Source organism: Coenobita brevimanus, chromosome 73, assembly GCF_032717465.1.
Source record: "Coenobita brevimanus isolate Jiangsu-jjx chromosome 73, ASM3271746v2, whole genome shotgun sequence".
NCBI classification, from domain to species: Eukaryota; Metazoa; Arthropoda; class Malacostraca; order Decapoda; family Coenobitidae; genus Coenobita; species Coenobita brevimanus.
The window spans coordinates 13956726-13971558 of NC_137026.1; the positions used below are offsets into that span (position 1 = coordinate 13956726).

At 43.2% G+C, this 14833-nt stretch overlaps 1 protein-coding gene across 1 annotated transcript in view; it reads right to left on the minus strand.

The window, feature by feature from the left end:
• LOC145407485 (netrin receptor DCC-like) overlaps nt 1-14621 on the minus strand; it is a 110397-nt gene extending 95776 nt beyond the window's left edge. The window contains exons 1-3 of the mRNA XM_080278415.1: nt 14478-14621; nt 12791-12931; nt 12433-12627 (exon numbers count right to left, since the gene is read on the minus strand). Coding sequence (XP_080134541.1) covers nt 12433-12627; nt 12791-12931; nt 14478-14621 — 480 coding nt within the window. The remainder of the gene's footprint in view (nt 1-12432; nt 12628-12790; nt 12932-14477) is intronic.
• Nucleotides 14622-14833: the final 212 nt, after the last annotated feature.

A 14833-nucleotide genomic window follows, 5' to 3' on the forward strand; every position in this document is an offset into this window, starting at 1 on the left:
AGTGTTGGGTGCGCTGGTAAAGTGTTTAATGTGTACTTTAGCAGTTGAACACATTCACGGACTAACATTTTTTTTTTTTTATGCGAGGAAGAAGGAACCAAAGGCCGTGGGCCCGCTATTATTGTTCCTTCCAGGAGAAAAACAAAATACAAGAGAGAGCCAAATTCAAGATCCGATCATTTCGAGATGCCTGGACACACTGCGTTTGAAAGACTGGAGATCATAGGAAGCAGGAAATACTGACAGAGGGAGACAGTTCCAGAGTTGACCTGTTGCATAAATACACATGTGCATATAGATATACAGTAGAAAGTGACTAGATTTGTTGAAAAGGACAAGCATGAGGTATACATAGGTCTGCTCCCTATGTCTGTTGATAGAGCCCATTGACTCGTTTCCTGCACTTAATTGTCATTTCACTAGCCAGGAAAACCTCAACCACCCAGCACACGTGGATGACACTGAAGATTTCGAGGATGACATGCCCTGCTCCACACACCACTATACTCAAGCACATACTCGCCGTAGGACCAGGTAGGTTTGTGTATCACCAGTATTTCCCTCATTATATAGTACGTAGTAATTATTAAACACCCCATGCACAGAAGAATACATTCAGGCTTCCATGCACCCAATTTTTTATTTTGTTTGCCGTGATGCTGCTTTAACACACATGTTTCCTGACACATTCACATAAACTTTTCTACATTAACCTGTCAACAAAAACTCGTTATGCACTGTTACATCCCTTGCAGGTTCGATTACCAATATGTCATTACTTTCTTAGACAAGGGTTTGACGCCTTGCTATGTGTTTGGTACGGCTTGTCTGCCTATCTGTCTGTTAACAAAATCTATTATGGGAATTGCACAAAGTTTAGCATAGTGATTTAGACCATCAGTGGAACTTCAATGGAACTTCAAACTAAGAAAGGTCTTAAGTCATAGGTCAAGGGCAAAATCAACTCAAAGAACATTTATCCGATTTTTACCAAAATTGGTGGATGGGTTGAGGGACAGGAGAAAGTGAAGTGATTCAGTTTTGACACTCAGAGGTAATGGTTACAGGGCAAGTAAAAATATTCAGCCCTATAACTCATACATGTGTGACTCAAATTGGACCCAACATCGTGGAGGGGTTTAAGTTACTGATGATGGGGTGGTTCTGTCATTAGAGCAAAGCTCTCTCTCTCTCCCTCCCTCTCTCTCTCTCTCTCATTCTCTCTCTCACTCACTCTCTCTCTCTCACACACACACACACACACACACACACACACGCTTGATCGGATATGAACCAAAGGGTGTGTGAGTTGAGAGAAATTCGGAATTATCAAGGCCGCAAAGCCTTAATGTCCTTCTATACGATTACTTGCCATCTGTCGTGTTCAAGGTCCGTATTTTCTGCTCCCTAGCAGCTTTTCCTTAGCGATTTATTTTTGGATATGGCTGGTTCATATTCATTTGTGCATTTATTATGGACTACGAAGATGTTTGAAGGATTTCTAGACCACATAGTAGAACAGTAAGGTATAATAAGCAAGACTAGAAATATGTCCATCGGACATGAGCGCCCCGCCCCGCCGTGGGTCAAACAGAAGCTAAAGGTAATGAAATTTTGACATAGTTCAAGTGCTCTTGCCAAGATGCATCTGTGTATGCAGTTATATGAAGGCATCCTTAATGGTGTTCAAGTAAATGAGCTCAAGCTAAATCAAGAAATGTGAGGTCAAGGTCAAGGTCATCAACGTTTGGTGTGGTTGAAATACTCTCACCAATATGTATCAGTGTATGATGTTTAATGAAGGTATCTTTAATATTTTCTTCGGAAATGAGCTAAACACAAAACCGGACGGACGGACGGACGTGACCAACACTGTATGTCCCAGCCATGTACAGTCAGGGAAAGGTCCGCGTTACCCACTGTTCGGAGCATTGGTGGTCGACGAATAGTCACGAAGAAGCAGCCAGACCACCCATGTCTGGTAACTGTGAGTGGGAGGGAGGGTGGCCGGGGGTGGGAGGCTGTGGAGAGTTGGTCACGTCACAGAAACAATTCATGTTTACTGTCAAAGGTATGCTTCTTTGGCTTCGTTTTGTAATGTTCGATAGGAATGATAGTTGCAGAGACTGGTCTTATAATTAGGACTTCCCATGTCATTCTGTCTATACGAAAACGAAAAACCTGTTAATCGCTTTTATAAATATTATTATTATTATTACACACTACCCTTGATTCTGTCTGACATGAATAATTACCAGAATAACTCTGAAAATGTTTGCAGGCAGATGTTTACAGTGGGACGACAGAGGATAAATAAGTAAACAAATTTCGCCTGGGGAAACGTCTCATCTTAGTGTCCAGAAGGAGTGAAAGCATTGAAACCTTTGTCCGAACCCAGCAAACTTCCATAACTTTCCTGACAACACTACAGACTTTTACGTATTTTTTAAATAAAATATAAGCACCATATTATTCATCTATCCTTATGAAATTAACTCCAGCACACCGTCCAAGTCATACATTGCACACCTACAATAGTCCCTCCTCCGCCCCCATTCCCTCGCTTCCCCCTCCTTCATACTCACAGTTACCAGACACATGAGGTCTGGCTGCTGCTTCACATTCACCTGTCTCGCACCAGTGCTTCGGGAGGTGGGTAATGCGGAACTTTCCGTGACTGTACATGGTGGGGCATAATAAATCGCTAAGGAAAAGATGTTAGGGAGCTTCCTTAACTCACGAGAATATGGACCCAAGTACCCTGCTCACCAGTTTCAAAGCAGGGTTTGAATCAAGCTGTAGGAGGTCCCAAGTGTATGTGGAGGGGGGAGAGAGAGAGAGAGAGAGAGAGAGAGAGAGAGAGAGGGAGGGAGGCGCGCGCGCGCGCGCTTGTGTGTGTGTGTGTGTGTGTGTGTGTGTGTGTGTGTGTGTGTGTGTGTGTGCGTGCGTGCGTGGGTGCGCGTGCGTGCGTGCGCGCATGCGCCGGGGCTTGAATGACCTGTGAATGAGTGTCTGACCCATTTATATTGGCACGCTGTTCAAAGTTCTCCCACTTCCTTAATTCTCCTCTTTTATCCTACCTGTACCTCGCTCGATCCTTGGGTGGAATAATGATGGTGATGATGATGATGATGATGATGGTGATGATGATAATGATTTGAGTTATATTCGCCATTTCCCAAGTGCAACTGATGATGATGATGATGATGATAATATAAAGTTCTTGATAGTTTTGATTCTATTCAGGACCAAAGTAGTGTTTAATTTATTGTTCGTCTGGAAATTATCCCCAGGAAAATAGAAGGAAATTGAGATATTTGGAGAAAAATTTTATGATCCTGGTTCACGATTATGATGTGTTCATTTTTCCTTTTTCTCGTTATCATCGACAGTAAGTTTAATAAAATTTAGTCCAATAACATTTGGAAATGTTCAGCATCGAGTCTGGTTTCACGGTAGATTTATTTATTTATATGCGTGGCGATATTTTTGGGGTCAGTCCACAATTATCACACGTGGAGTTTACAAGGAGACTTATTTTTTGTATATATCAGGGCTATTCAAGTGCTCCAGGAGTAGGGCCGGATTATGTAACGCAGACTGATAGAAAAGCCATACATTTTTTCCTCTATCTAAACACTTATACATAGAACGAAACGAAACTTTTTAAAAATGCTTATACATTTTCTGCTAAGCACATAAACAAAAAAAAAGTTTCTATTTATTGTCAGTTTCTTTATTTGCATTCTTCCGAGTCCGTCAAGGGCCAATGAAAACGATATAAGGACCGGATTTTACCTACGGGCCGCCAGTAGAATAGACCTGGTATGTGTCTTACATTCAAACTTAAATTTTCCTGTCGCGATTTCTCCAGCTTTTTGCCTTATTTCCTCCCTTTGCTATGGACTTAAGACAGGTGTACGAAGCTCACAGTCTCGTATTTAACACAGGGAAGCACTAGGGGTTTGGTGCGATTTCTGCTACTGATAATTAGTAAAGATTACAATGTTTTTCCTTGTTACTTCATCACTGTTTTTAGTCCCTTGTTTTATGATAGGTACATATATGATTTTTGGTGTTCATATTTCCTTGTTCAACACAGACAAGGTGCGATTTGCTTGGAGTGGCGAGCGATAAAAGTGTCAGAGTGCCGGAGAGAAGACCCTTCCCTCACCAAGGCTGATACCGCACTGACTCCTGGCCGGCCTCTTGGTATAGCCCCACCTTCCCATGCCCTCCGTCTGGGTCCGGAGTCCGGACGATCAATCACCCCTCGTAACTATGAAACAGGAAGGACAAGACACACGGATTATTTTCACATAAAGAAGGAAATGCATGAGAATTTACGTTTTCTTTTCTCTCTCCTCCACTGCTTCGCATAAGTAAGATGTGTTTTAAAATTAAGAATAGCGGAAGTTCCAATGTGTTTTATCTTGTCCCTGTCCGACACGCCTTTCGTAGCCACAAATTCATCTTTATTAGCTGGAATTTTTTGTCCGTTTGCAGCATGTTTTCCTTCGTGACTAGCACTGGTAGTGTTCATCTCTTGTTAGTTTTGTTTTAAAGAAGAGGGAATGACACTTTTACGCCCAGTTAAAGGGAACAGAGTATAATGTTACGAGAGAGAGAGAGAGAGAGAGAGAGAGAAAGAGAGAGAGAGAGAGGGGGGGGAGGGATGGCTCTCCACCTGTGTTCTTTGGTTCCATACTTCTGAAGATCTAAGACATTTCTCTCTCCGCTTTTCCTTCCATCCTAAAAATCGTCTTCCATTCCTAAATCTCAACTGGACTAATATTTCCTTTCTATATACGATTTTTTTCACAAAGTATTACGTTTGGCTTTCCGGGTTGGTCACCTTTCCACATTTTTAACTCTAACTTCAATTAAACTAACCTAACCTAGCAGATTAACCAAACTGACTGACAAACTAACCCAGCTTGAGACTGACACTGCTAACCTAACCTAGCCTAACCTAACGTAACAAATTAACCAACTGACAGACTAACCTAACCCGATGCTAACAATACCAAGCTAACCTAACCTAGACCCTCCTAGATAAGAAATTGTGCAAACAATGGCGTATGGAAAGGAACTCAGCCTTCCTCTCCCCGTGAACTCTCTGTCTGTCTGTCTGTCTGTCTGTCTCTCTCTCTCTCTCTCTCTCTCTCCACTTACTTTGTTTATATCCTGGCTTGTATGTTTAACATATAAGCCAGGATATACATAAAGCAAGTGCACTTAACCACGAGACTAAATTCAGCACTAGGGAGAGCACCACACTGGTGTTTAGTGACTATATTAAGAGGCCAGGGCGCTGCCTTTGCATCAAATAATATAGGCAAGAAAAGATCAGTGAAGGTTGTACCTGGCAGCAAGATTGACGTGATCATCAAAGACGTTGCAAGTACACCAGTCAGTCGAGATGCATGTCTTGTAGTAAATGTAGGAATGAACGATGCACACGACGAGGTAGATTTGCCACCAAAGATATCATGCAGAAATAGGAAGCCCTTCTAAAGGTAATGAAAAATAAGTAAAAAAAAGTGCGTGGTGAATGGTATATTGCCAAGGCTACGTTCCAACTTAATGGAGCCCTTAAGGAAACCAGAGAAAACTTATATTTCAGTGATGTCTAGGACATATTTGTTGGAAAGCCAAGCCTCTTTAGACAAGATGGTCTACACTTAAATGCGAAAGGCATCGCAAGGATGAGCAAATTGATAAATATGGCAGTTTTTAAAATCCACGAGAAAGCAGGTGTGGCGGAAACACCTGCGCTCCCTGGGGACCTCACAGGCGCTCATACCTCACCTACCTCGCCCCTCACCCCAGCCCCGCCCCTCACCCTCACTTCACCCCCCCCCCCAATCCCACAGTCGCGCAGCCACCCTCCCTCTCCTCTCCGCCCCTCTCCACTCCTTCACTGACCCAGGGAAACTAAATCTTAATTCCCGGGGAGATGATGTATCCGGATTAGCCCTACAGTCAAAGCCAACCGCAGACAAATTAAAGTATTATCATTCAATGCTCCCAGATTTAGAAACAAGTTTAATGAACTCAAAATCTTTCTGAGTGTCGAAGATTTTCATATCATAGCCACAACAGAAATGCATCATGATATAGGAAATAGAGATTTATTATCTGAATACCAGTTAGATTTGTATAAATTTCATTATAAATGCAGAGAAAATGGACGCCATGGAGGTGGTGTTGGGATATATGTAAACAGTCACTTAAACCCAACAGAGGTAACCTTAAGTGGACAGAACACCGAACTGCTCTGTGTCAAATTATGTGTAAGATATGCGAATATAAATATTGTTACAATCTACTGTCATCCCACTCATACTCTAGAGGAAGACACAGAACTATACAACACCTTGCAAGAAGTTCTCGATGGGGACAAAACGTTGATTTCCGGCGACTTCAACCTACCGTCAGTAAACTGGAATACAGTTACCTGTAGTAGTAATGATGACAAAAAGTTGACGGATTTCATTAAGAACAACTTTTTATTTAATGTGTCATGGAACCAACAAGACAGGGCAATATTTTAGATCTTGTTATCGCTACAAATGAAGCTTTGGTCTCAAGCCTCACTGTGGGTGAACATCTCATAAGATTTTTCATGAATCTCTTGCATAATGACTGTACAAGTAAAACTAAGATCCCCGATTATGAGAGGCAGATTTTAACGGCCTAAGGGACGCCATAAGTACACTAGCTGAACACATAGAAAGAATTAATGATGTAAACGAAATGTGGGCAGAATTTAAACACGTATTCACGACCGTTCAAAACAAGTACGTGCCAATGAAATCTAGACAAAACAAGGGTAGAAACAAACCAGCTTGGTTTACTGGAGATATTAGCAGAGCAGTTAAAGAAAGAAACCATCTCCACACCTTGCTTAAAAGTCACACTAGTGAATTAGTCACAAGGCATTATATCAGTAGTAGAAGAAAAGTTAGAAAACTCATCAGAACAGCTAAACGACAGTTTGAAATTGATATAGCAAAAACAAGTTCTACGGATCCTAAGCTTTTTTATGGGTACATTAACGGCAATAAGAGACTCAAGGCGGGCCTTGGTCCACTTATCAGCGACGAGGGTGCTCTTATCTCGGACGATAAGGAAGTTGACTCTAAATAATTTTTCAGTTCAACTTTCACAGTAGACGCCAGTGACACCATCGTCAATCAAAAACACACTAAGTAATATGCATATTAGCAGTAGTGAAGTGAGAGATGAACTTAATAAAATGAACAGTAATATGACTCCCGGCTTAGACAATTTCTACCCTAAAATACTGAAATATGTGGTGGATGTAATATGCAGTCCTCTAACATCCATCTTTAAGTCCCTACAACAAAGAAAGGTTCCAGCAGACTGGAAACTAGCTAATGTGACTCCTATATATAAAAAGGGCAATAGAGATCAACCAGGTAATTATAGACCAATTAGCCTAACCTCTATCTTGGGAAAGATCCTCGAATCATTAATTAGAGATAGGATAGTTGAGTCCCTGGAAACTAATAACGTAATTAGGAACAGCCAGCATGGCTTTAGAACGCAGAGATCATGCGTGAAAAATTTAATTGAGATTTACGATACATTTAAAAAAATGAATGATTGTACCAGGTCTCTTGATATAAGCTACTTAGATTTCCAGAAAGCCTTTGACAAAGTGCCGCATAATAACCTAATGGCAAAGGTAAGATCACTTGGAATTGACGGAAATATTCATAGGTGGATACGTTGCTGGTTGAGTGAGAGAAAGCAACGAGTTGTTGTAAATGGAGTAGAGTCAGACTGGGCTCCAGTGACCACTGATGTTCCTCAGGAATCTGTGTTGGGACCAGTCCTATTTATTATGTATATTAACGATATCGATGTTCGCCTAAAGAACTTCAATTCTAAATTTGCGGATGACACAAAAATCGGCAACACCATATAAACTGAAGAAGACAGAATTAGCCTTCAAAATGACCTTAACAAAATTGTCAGCTGGTCAGAAAAATGGCAAATGCCCTTCAATGTAAGTTAATGTCAGGTACTGCAATGTGGGAAGAAAAAATTACGAAATGAAGGGCCAAATCATTAGCAAGTCCTCACTAGTTAACCTGCCGCGTCCGGGCAGATTTTCCACCACTGACCTCCCCCCAATCCCGGCAGATTTGGGAAAAATTTTATTTTTGGCTCAAACCTCCACTTTTGGTGAGAAACAATGGAAAATCACCAAGAAAGTGGTCACTTGGGTCTATAAGTGGCCTACACAGGTATACTTTCCACGGAGAGTAGGCCAGCATGCTCTCCAGTACAAGTTTTTCTATCAACATCAGACTACATGCACAGGACACACTAAACTTCCTTTTCCAAAATTCAAAAAGTAATGTAATCATGGCTTCAATATATACAGCCTCGGAGTCCCCAAGGCAGGGGGGCCATAAATGCCCCCACCTTCTGCACCTCTCCTGGTGACGACCTGAGCTGCCTGGAACAACTGTCTGACTCACTTCATTTCTGCAACATTCGTGGCCTTTCCTCCAACTTTCGCTCTATCGAGCACCACCCCTCCTCCTCTAAACCTCACCTTCTTTCGTAACTGAGACTCAGCTGTCTGAGGCAACTGACAGCAAACCTTTTTCTGTAACACCTACTTTCTCTATACTCATTTCAAAGCCAAAGGTGGCTGTTGTGTATATATACGCAACAACTTATCTTGCTTTCATGTTCCTGAACTCGATTCTTCTGAATTCTTTACACTCTGGCTTCGGTGTTGCTGTCATTCTCTGGCTAAATATATCTGCGCTGTTTACTTATCTCCTAATTCTACTGACTATCAAAAATTCTTTGACTATCTATTTTCTACGATGGAACACATTCTATCCATTTCTCCTTTCTCTGAAATCTCCATTCTTGAAGATTTTAATGTTCACCATCACCTTTGGCTCTCCTCTCCTTTCACTGATCCACCTGGTGAACAAGCCTACACTTTTGCTGTCCTTACTGAGCTAGAGGAGCTTGTACAGCACCCTACCCGTATCCCTGACCGCCTTGGAGAGAGCTCCAACATTCTTGACCTATTCCTTACAACTAATCCTTCTGCTTACACTGTTAATCTTTTCTCTCCGTTGGGCTCCTCTGATCACAACCTTATCACCTTAACCTGTCCTATCACTCCGGTACGGTCTGTGGACCCTCCAAAGAAACGTCGTCTGTGGCACTTTGGAGCTGTGGATTGGGAGGCCCTCAGGCAGTACTTTTTTGATGTTCCATGGAATGATTATTGCTTCCATGGCCCGGAGCCATCTGAGTGTGCCTTGCGCATTACAGAGGTTATTCTCTCAGGCATGGAAGCATACATTCCTTTCTCATTTCCTTTGACTAATGCAAGAAAGCCTTGGTTTAAGCACGCTTGTTCTTATGCTATCCACAACACGGAGAGGGCCTATAAAAGGTACCGGAGCCAACCCACCCCTGAATTACGTCTATTATACGTTTCTGCCTCGAATCGTCCTAAGTCTGTTCTTTGCTCTGTTAAAAATAATTTCATCTGTAGTAAATGCTCTCAACTCCCCAATTCGAATTCTTCCCACTCCTTCTGGTACCTTGCCAAAAACCTTTCTAACAACTTCACCTCATCATTCTTTCCTCCTCTTTTCTACTCCGATGACTCTGTAGCTATTTCTACTACTAGTAAAGCAGATATCTTCACTCAGACTTTCTCCTCCAATTCCATCTTAGACAATTCCGGTGCTGTTCCTCCATCACTTCCTCATGGCGGACATTAAAATTTCTTCAGCTGATGTATTTTCTGCCATCACAGGCCTCAGTACTAGCAAGGCATATGGGCCTGAAGGAGTCCCTCCTGTTGTTCTCAAGAACTGTGCTTCTGTGCTTACACCCTGCCTAGGTAAACACTTTCGCCTTTGTCTGTCAACTTGTACCTTACCTTCTTGCTGGAAGTTTGCTCTCATTCAGCCAGTCTCAAAGAAGGGTGACCAACCCTCTAACTATCGTCCAATTGCTTTAACATCCTGTATCTCAAAAATTTTTAAGTCAATTCTTAATAGAAAAATTTTAAAGCATCTTTCCTATCACAACCTTCTTTCTGATCATCAGTATGGGTTCCGTCAGGGACGCTCCACTGGCGATCTTTTCACCTACCTTTCAGACTCCTGGTCATCCTTCTTTTGTGACTTTGGTGAAAGCTATGCCATTGCACTTGACATCTCAAAGGCTTTCCATCAAGTCTGGCATAAATCTTTAATTTCCAAGCTTCCTTCTTACGGTTTCTATCCTTCTATCTGTGCCTTCATCTCTAGCTTCCTTTCTGGTCGTTTTATAGCTGGTGTTGTAGACAGCCATCGTTCTTCTCCTAGATCTATTAACAGTGGTGTTCCTCAGGGCTCTGTCCTATCGCCAACTCTCTTCCTTTTATTCATCAATGACCTTCTATGCTGTACATCTAACGATATCCACTCATACACTGATGACTCCACTCTTCACCTTTCCATTCAGTTCCCGCAACGCCCATCTCAGTAGTTGCTTCAACAATGGCACACCTAGTGTCTGACTTGGCTCGTATCTTTGACTAGGGTATAAATAATCTTGTTGTTTTTAATGCATCAAAGACTCAGTTCTTACACCTATCAACCCACAAAATCTTCCACAGGTGTACTCACTAATGTTTAATAATATTCAGCTTAATCCTTCATCATCCTTGAACATGATTGGGGTTTCATTTACTCGGGACTTGTCTTGGAGATCATATTGCATCTCTTGTAATATCTGCTTCGAAGAGATTAGGTTTCCTAAGCCGACTCCGTTCCTTCTTTACCCCTCCACAATTGTTGACTCTATACAGGGGTTTTATCTGCCCCTGTGTGGAGTACAACTCTCATGTGTGGGGAGGTTCTCCACATACAGCTCTTCTCAATAGGGTGGAGTCAAATGCTTTTCGTCTCATTAACTTTCTTCCTCTTACTGGCTCCCTTCAACCTCTGTCTCTTCACTGCACTGTTGCATCTTTATCTCTTTTCTATCACTACTTCAATGGTCACTGCTCCTCTGAACTGTTTGCTTGCATTACTTCACCTCCTCGACGGGCGCGTAGCATCCATCTAGCAGCAAACGCTCATCCCTTTTCTGTCCAACTCTCTAATGCAAGAGTTAACCGTTACTCCCAGTCCTTCATTTATGCAACAGGTCAACTCAGGGACCGTCTCCCTCTGTCTGTATTTCCTACTTCCTGTGATCTCCAGTCTTTCAAATGCAGTGTGTCCAGGCATCTCAAAATGAACGGATCTTGAATTTGGCTTTCTCTTGTATTTTGTTTTTCTTTTGGAAGGAACGGTTTGTGGGCTCATTGCCTTTGGTTCTTTCTTCTTCGCATAAAAAAAATCTACCTGGTACCGTGTTTTATGGAGGTGCTCTGCGGCTTTCGCGTTTTCTATGGTAGGGCTAAATACGGGAAACCATTCAGAATATGTAGATATTTATTTATTACAAACAATAAAACATGTAGTACAAGAGTATATTGGTTTTCATACAAAAATAAAGGTGAAATAACCATTATTCCATTGGGCGAACCTAGCCTAATCGTCCCAATTCGTCAGTGATGATTCGGTAACATTGTTGATTCAACATACATTTCATTTTTTTAACTTGCACAATAGTTTTCCAATAACATTATACCAGTTTCCACTTTAGATAACTGTTATCACATATTTACAGCCCTTACGATAGTATACAGCGTAATGTTAGCGTATATTTACATAGTGAATGCACTTGCTAGGACTGTTGTTTCAACATACGTTTCATTTTTTCAACTTACATTATACTCTTCCACTAACATTATACCCTTTTCCACTTTATATAGCTGTTATCGCATATTTATAGGCCTGACAATTATATTTAGTGTAATGTTAGCGCATATTTACATAGTGAGCGCACCAGCTATGCCAGTTGCTTCAACTTACATTCTATTTTTCCACTTACATTATACTTTTCCACTAACATTACAACCGTTTCCACTTTACATAACTGTTATCACATATTTACAGGCCTTACTATTATAGTGAGCGTCAGATTATCGCATATTTATATAGTGAGCAAACTCACTATGACTAGTGTCAAACTAACATTTTATTTTTCCACTTATACTTTTCCACTTACACTATATCACTTTTCACCTAATATTGCTGTTATCACTTACTTACAGACCTTACTATTATAGTGAGCATCAGATTATCACATATTTACAGCACTTAGAGCATCACATTGCAAGCACACTCAGTATCAGTAATGCACTAACGTGTGGTATTCTTTGAAGCAAGGCTCAGTGCACAAGCCGATGTTGCAGTCCACACACTCGTACCTCGTGTCTTTTCTTTGAGTGGCTTCTCTCACTCAGGAACTACTACAGACGTGACACCACCGCTGGGGTCTAGGGCGGTTCAGGTGAGGAGGTATGGTGCTGGGGAAGTGGCGTGCGGTGAGGCGTAAGGGAGTCTGTGCTGCGGTGGCGGGGCGGTGGCGGTGGTGGGGCCTGTCCTCTGAATATTTCGCGATGATATCGCGGGACAGCTCCCTCACAAACCCCTCGAAGGTCTCTTGAGGTTCCTGTTGTCAAGGCATGGAGGTAGTGGCAGTTCAGGACAATGATATCAAACAAGTGGAAGAAGAGCTTTTTGTACCACTTCATCGTGGTCCTGGCACACACCACACTGGAAATCATGGAGTCGGACTGATGCACTTGCCTCATGTTGATATTGTAGTCCAATACCGACTCAGGTTTCCAGATGTGGCACCTCCTCTTGCTGCGGTAATCCACGGAGTCTGTGTGGTGCATGAGGGGGCGGTGTACCATCGATAGGAGGGAAACTTCCATGTTGTGGTTCCACAGGGTGGCGAAGATGTTATTTGCCTTGAAAAAAGAAACCTCATTTTTGTCAAGTTTCCTCCCAGCCTTGACCATATGCCGACGGTTTGTCTTTACCACAGACTCTGGTGTCATGCAGGTGTAGGTATTGTGTGAGAAGGGGGCTAGTGTACCAGTTGTCCAGGTACAGCACGTGACCACGATGAAGGTACTCCTCTAGCATTGTCTTTACCACGTCCCCTGAGAGTCCAATACTTCGATCTTCCATTATGTCTGTCTGTGCTCCCGTGTACAAGACTATGTCTTGCACATAATCAGTCTTACAGTCACACATAACAAAGATCTTGAACCCAAAACGGTGTCTCTTGCTGGGTATGTACTGGCAAAAAGAAATATTGCCTTTCCACAACACAAGACTCTCATCTATGACAAGGTCTCGATAAGGATAGATGGATGAGCGGAACTTTTCCTGCAGGTGATCAAATACCAGCCTTATTTTCCTCATTCTATCCGTGTTATTAGCATTAGCAGGATCGTCAACATCATAAAAGTGGAGGCGGCTGAGAATTTGCTGAAATCAATTCCGGCCAATTACTTTCCCAAAGAAAGGTGTGCTGGTTATAGGGTCCGTAGACCAGTATGCCGAAATTTGTCTTTAACGTACAATACTCATCAAAAGAACCAGGGCTAGAAAGATAAACATCTCACTTATGGTAATTGGGTAATCATACTGGAGGAAGTGCCAGCTTCTCCTACATTCACTCGCTTTCATGGCGCTGGCTGCTTGCAAAGGTGTTAGTCTGTTCCACAATCCGCTCCACAAACTACTCCCCAAAGAATAGGTGGAAGAAATCCACCCTGGTGGAGCCAGCGTGGATTCCTGGAGCTGTGCAGCCAGACCACCACTCCTCAGTGCAGGGGTGAATGATGGGAGTGAAATAACTCCAATCTTCCCTGTCCCACAACACATGACCATCTCCAGCCTCGTCCCCATCGTCGCCTTCGTCAGGGTGGGGAGGAAAGGGTGGTGGGGGAGGTTGGGGAGGTGGAGAGCGGCGCCCTTCCCCACTCGTGCTCCTTTTCCCTCTCCCTTTTCCTTTCCCCTTTCCCTTCCCTTTCCTTCCTTTCCCCACATCACGGGGCTGTGGGGAGGAAGCATGGGAATACTGTGGGGTGAAAGATGTGCTAGGGAGCGGCTCCTCCTCACCTCCCAGCTCCCTCACACCACATGCTCGCTCTGCCTCCCTCACACCACGACTTTCACTTTCACCGCTCACTCCTGCCACACCACTTTTGCTTTTACCACTCACTACCACCACACCACTCCCACCTTCCCCATACAAAACACTAGGCCCATACCTGATTCTCCTCCTTACCGCCCCTCCAACTCCCGCAGCGAAATCCTTTCTCTCCTGAGCCACGAGGTAACACCACATCCCGTGGCTCCATCCTTGTCCTCGTCCTCGTCCTCGTCCTTGCTCTCCCTTTCCTCTCGGGGCTGAAGAGAGGTACATGCACGTGGTTGGGGTCCAGGCTGGCCTTCTCTAGCCTCACAATACATCATGTATCGCTACTTCCTTGGAGATGGTACTTGCTCGTCACTGCTGCTTGTTTCATTCTCGGGAAGCACGTAATCCTTGTCCGCCACATCGTCACCAAGTGGGGAATCGCTGTCGCCTGTGAAGGAGTCCAGGGCGGCTTGAATTTCAGCGTCAGAGAGACCCCGGCATGCCATGTCTATTCAGGATCACTGCTAACAGGTGAGTGATTGAGACATGGGAGCGCATGGGTTATGCAGGGTCAGGGGGTGTCCCCGCCTGGTGGCGGGTTGTGGAAGGTGTCCTGCACCTACGTACCAAAGATCATGCGCGAGATTTGAAAAATTTGTAAATGACAGCCCTTGCAATTGCAAAACATATGGGTACGTTGTCGGGTGTCAACGTGACA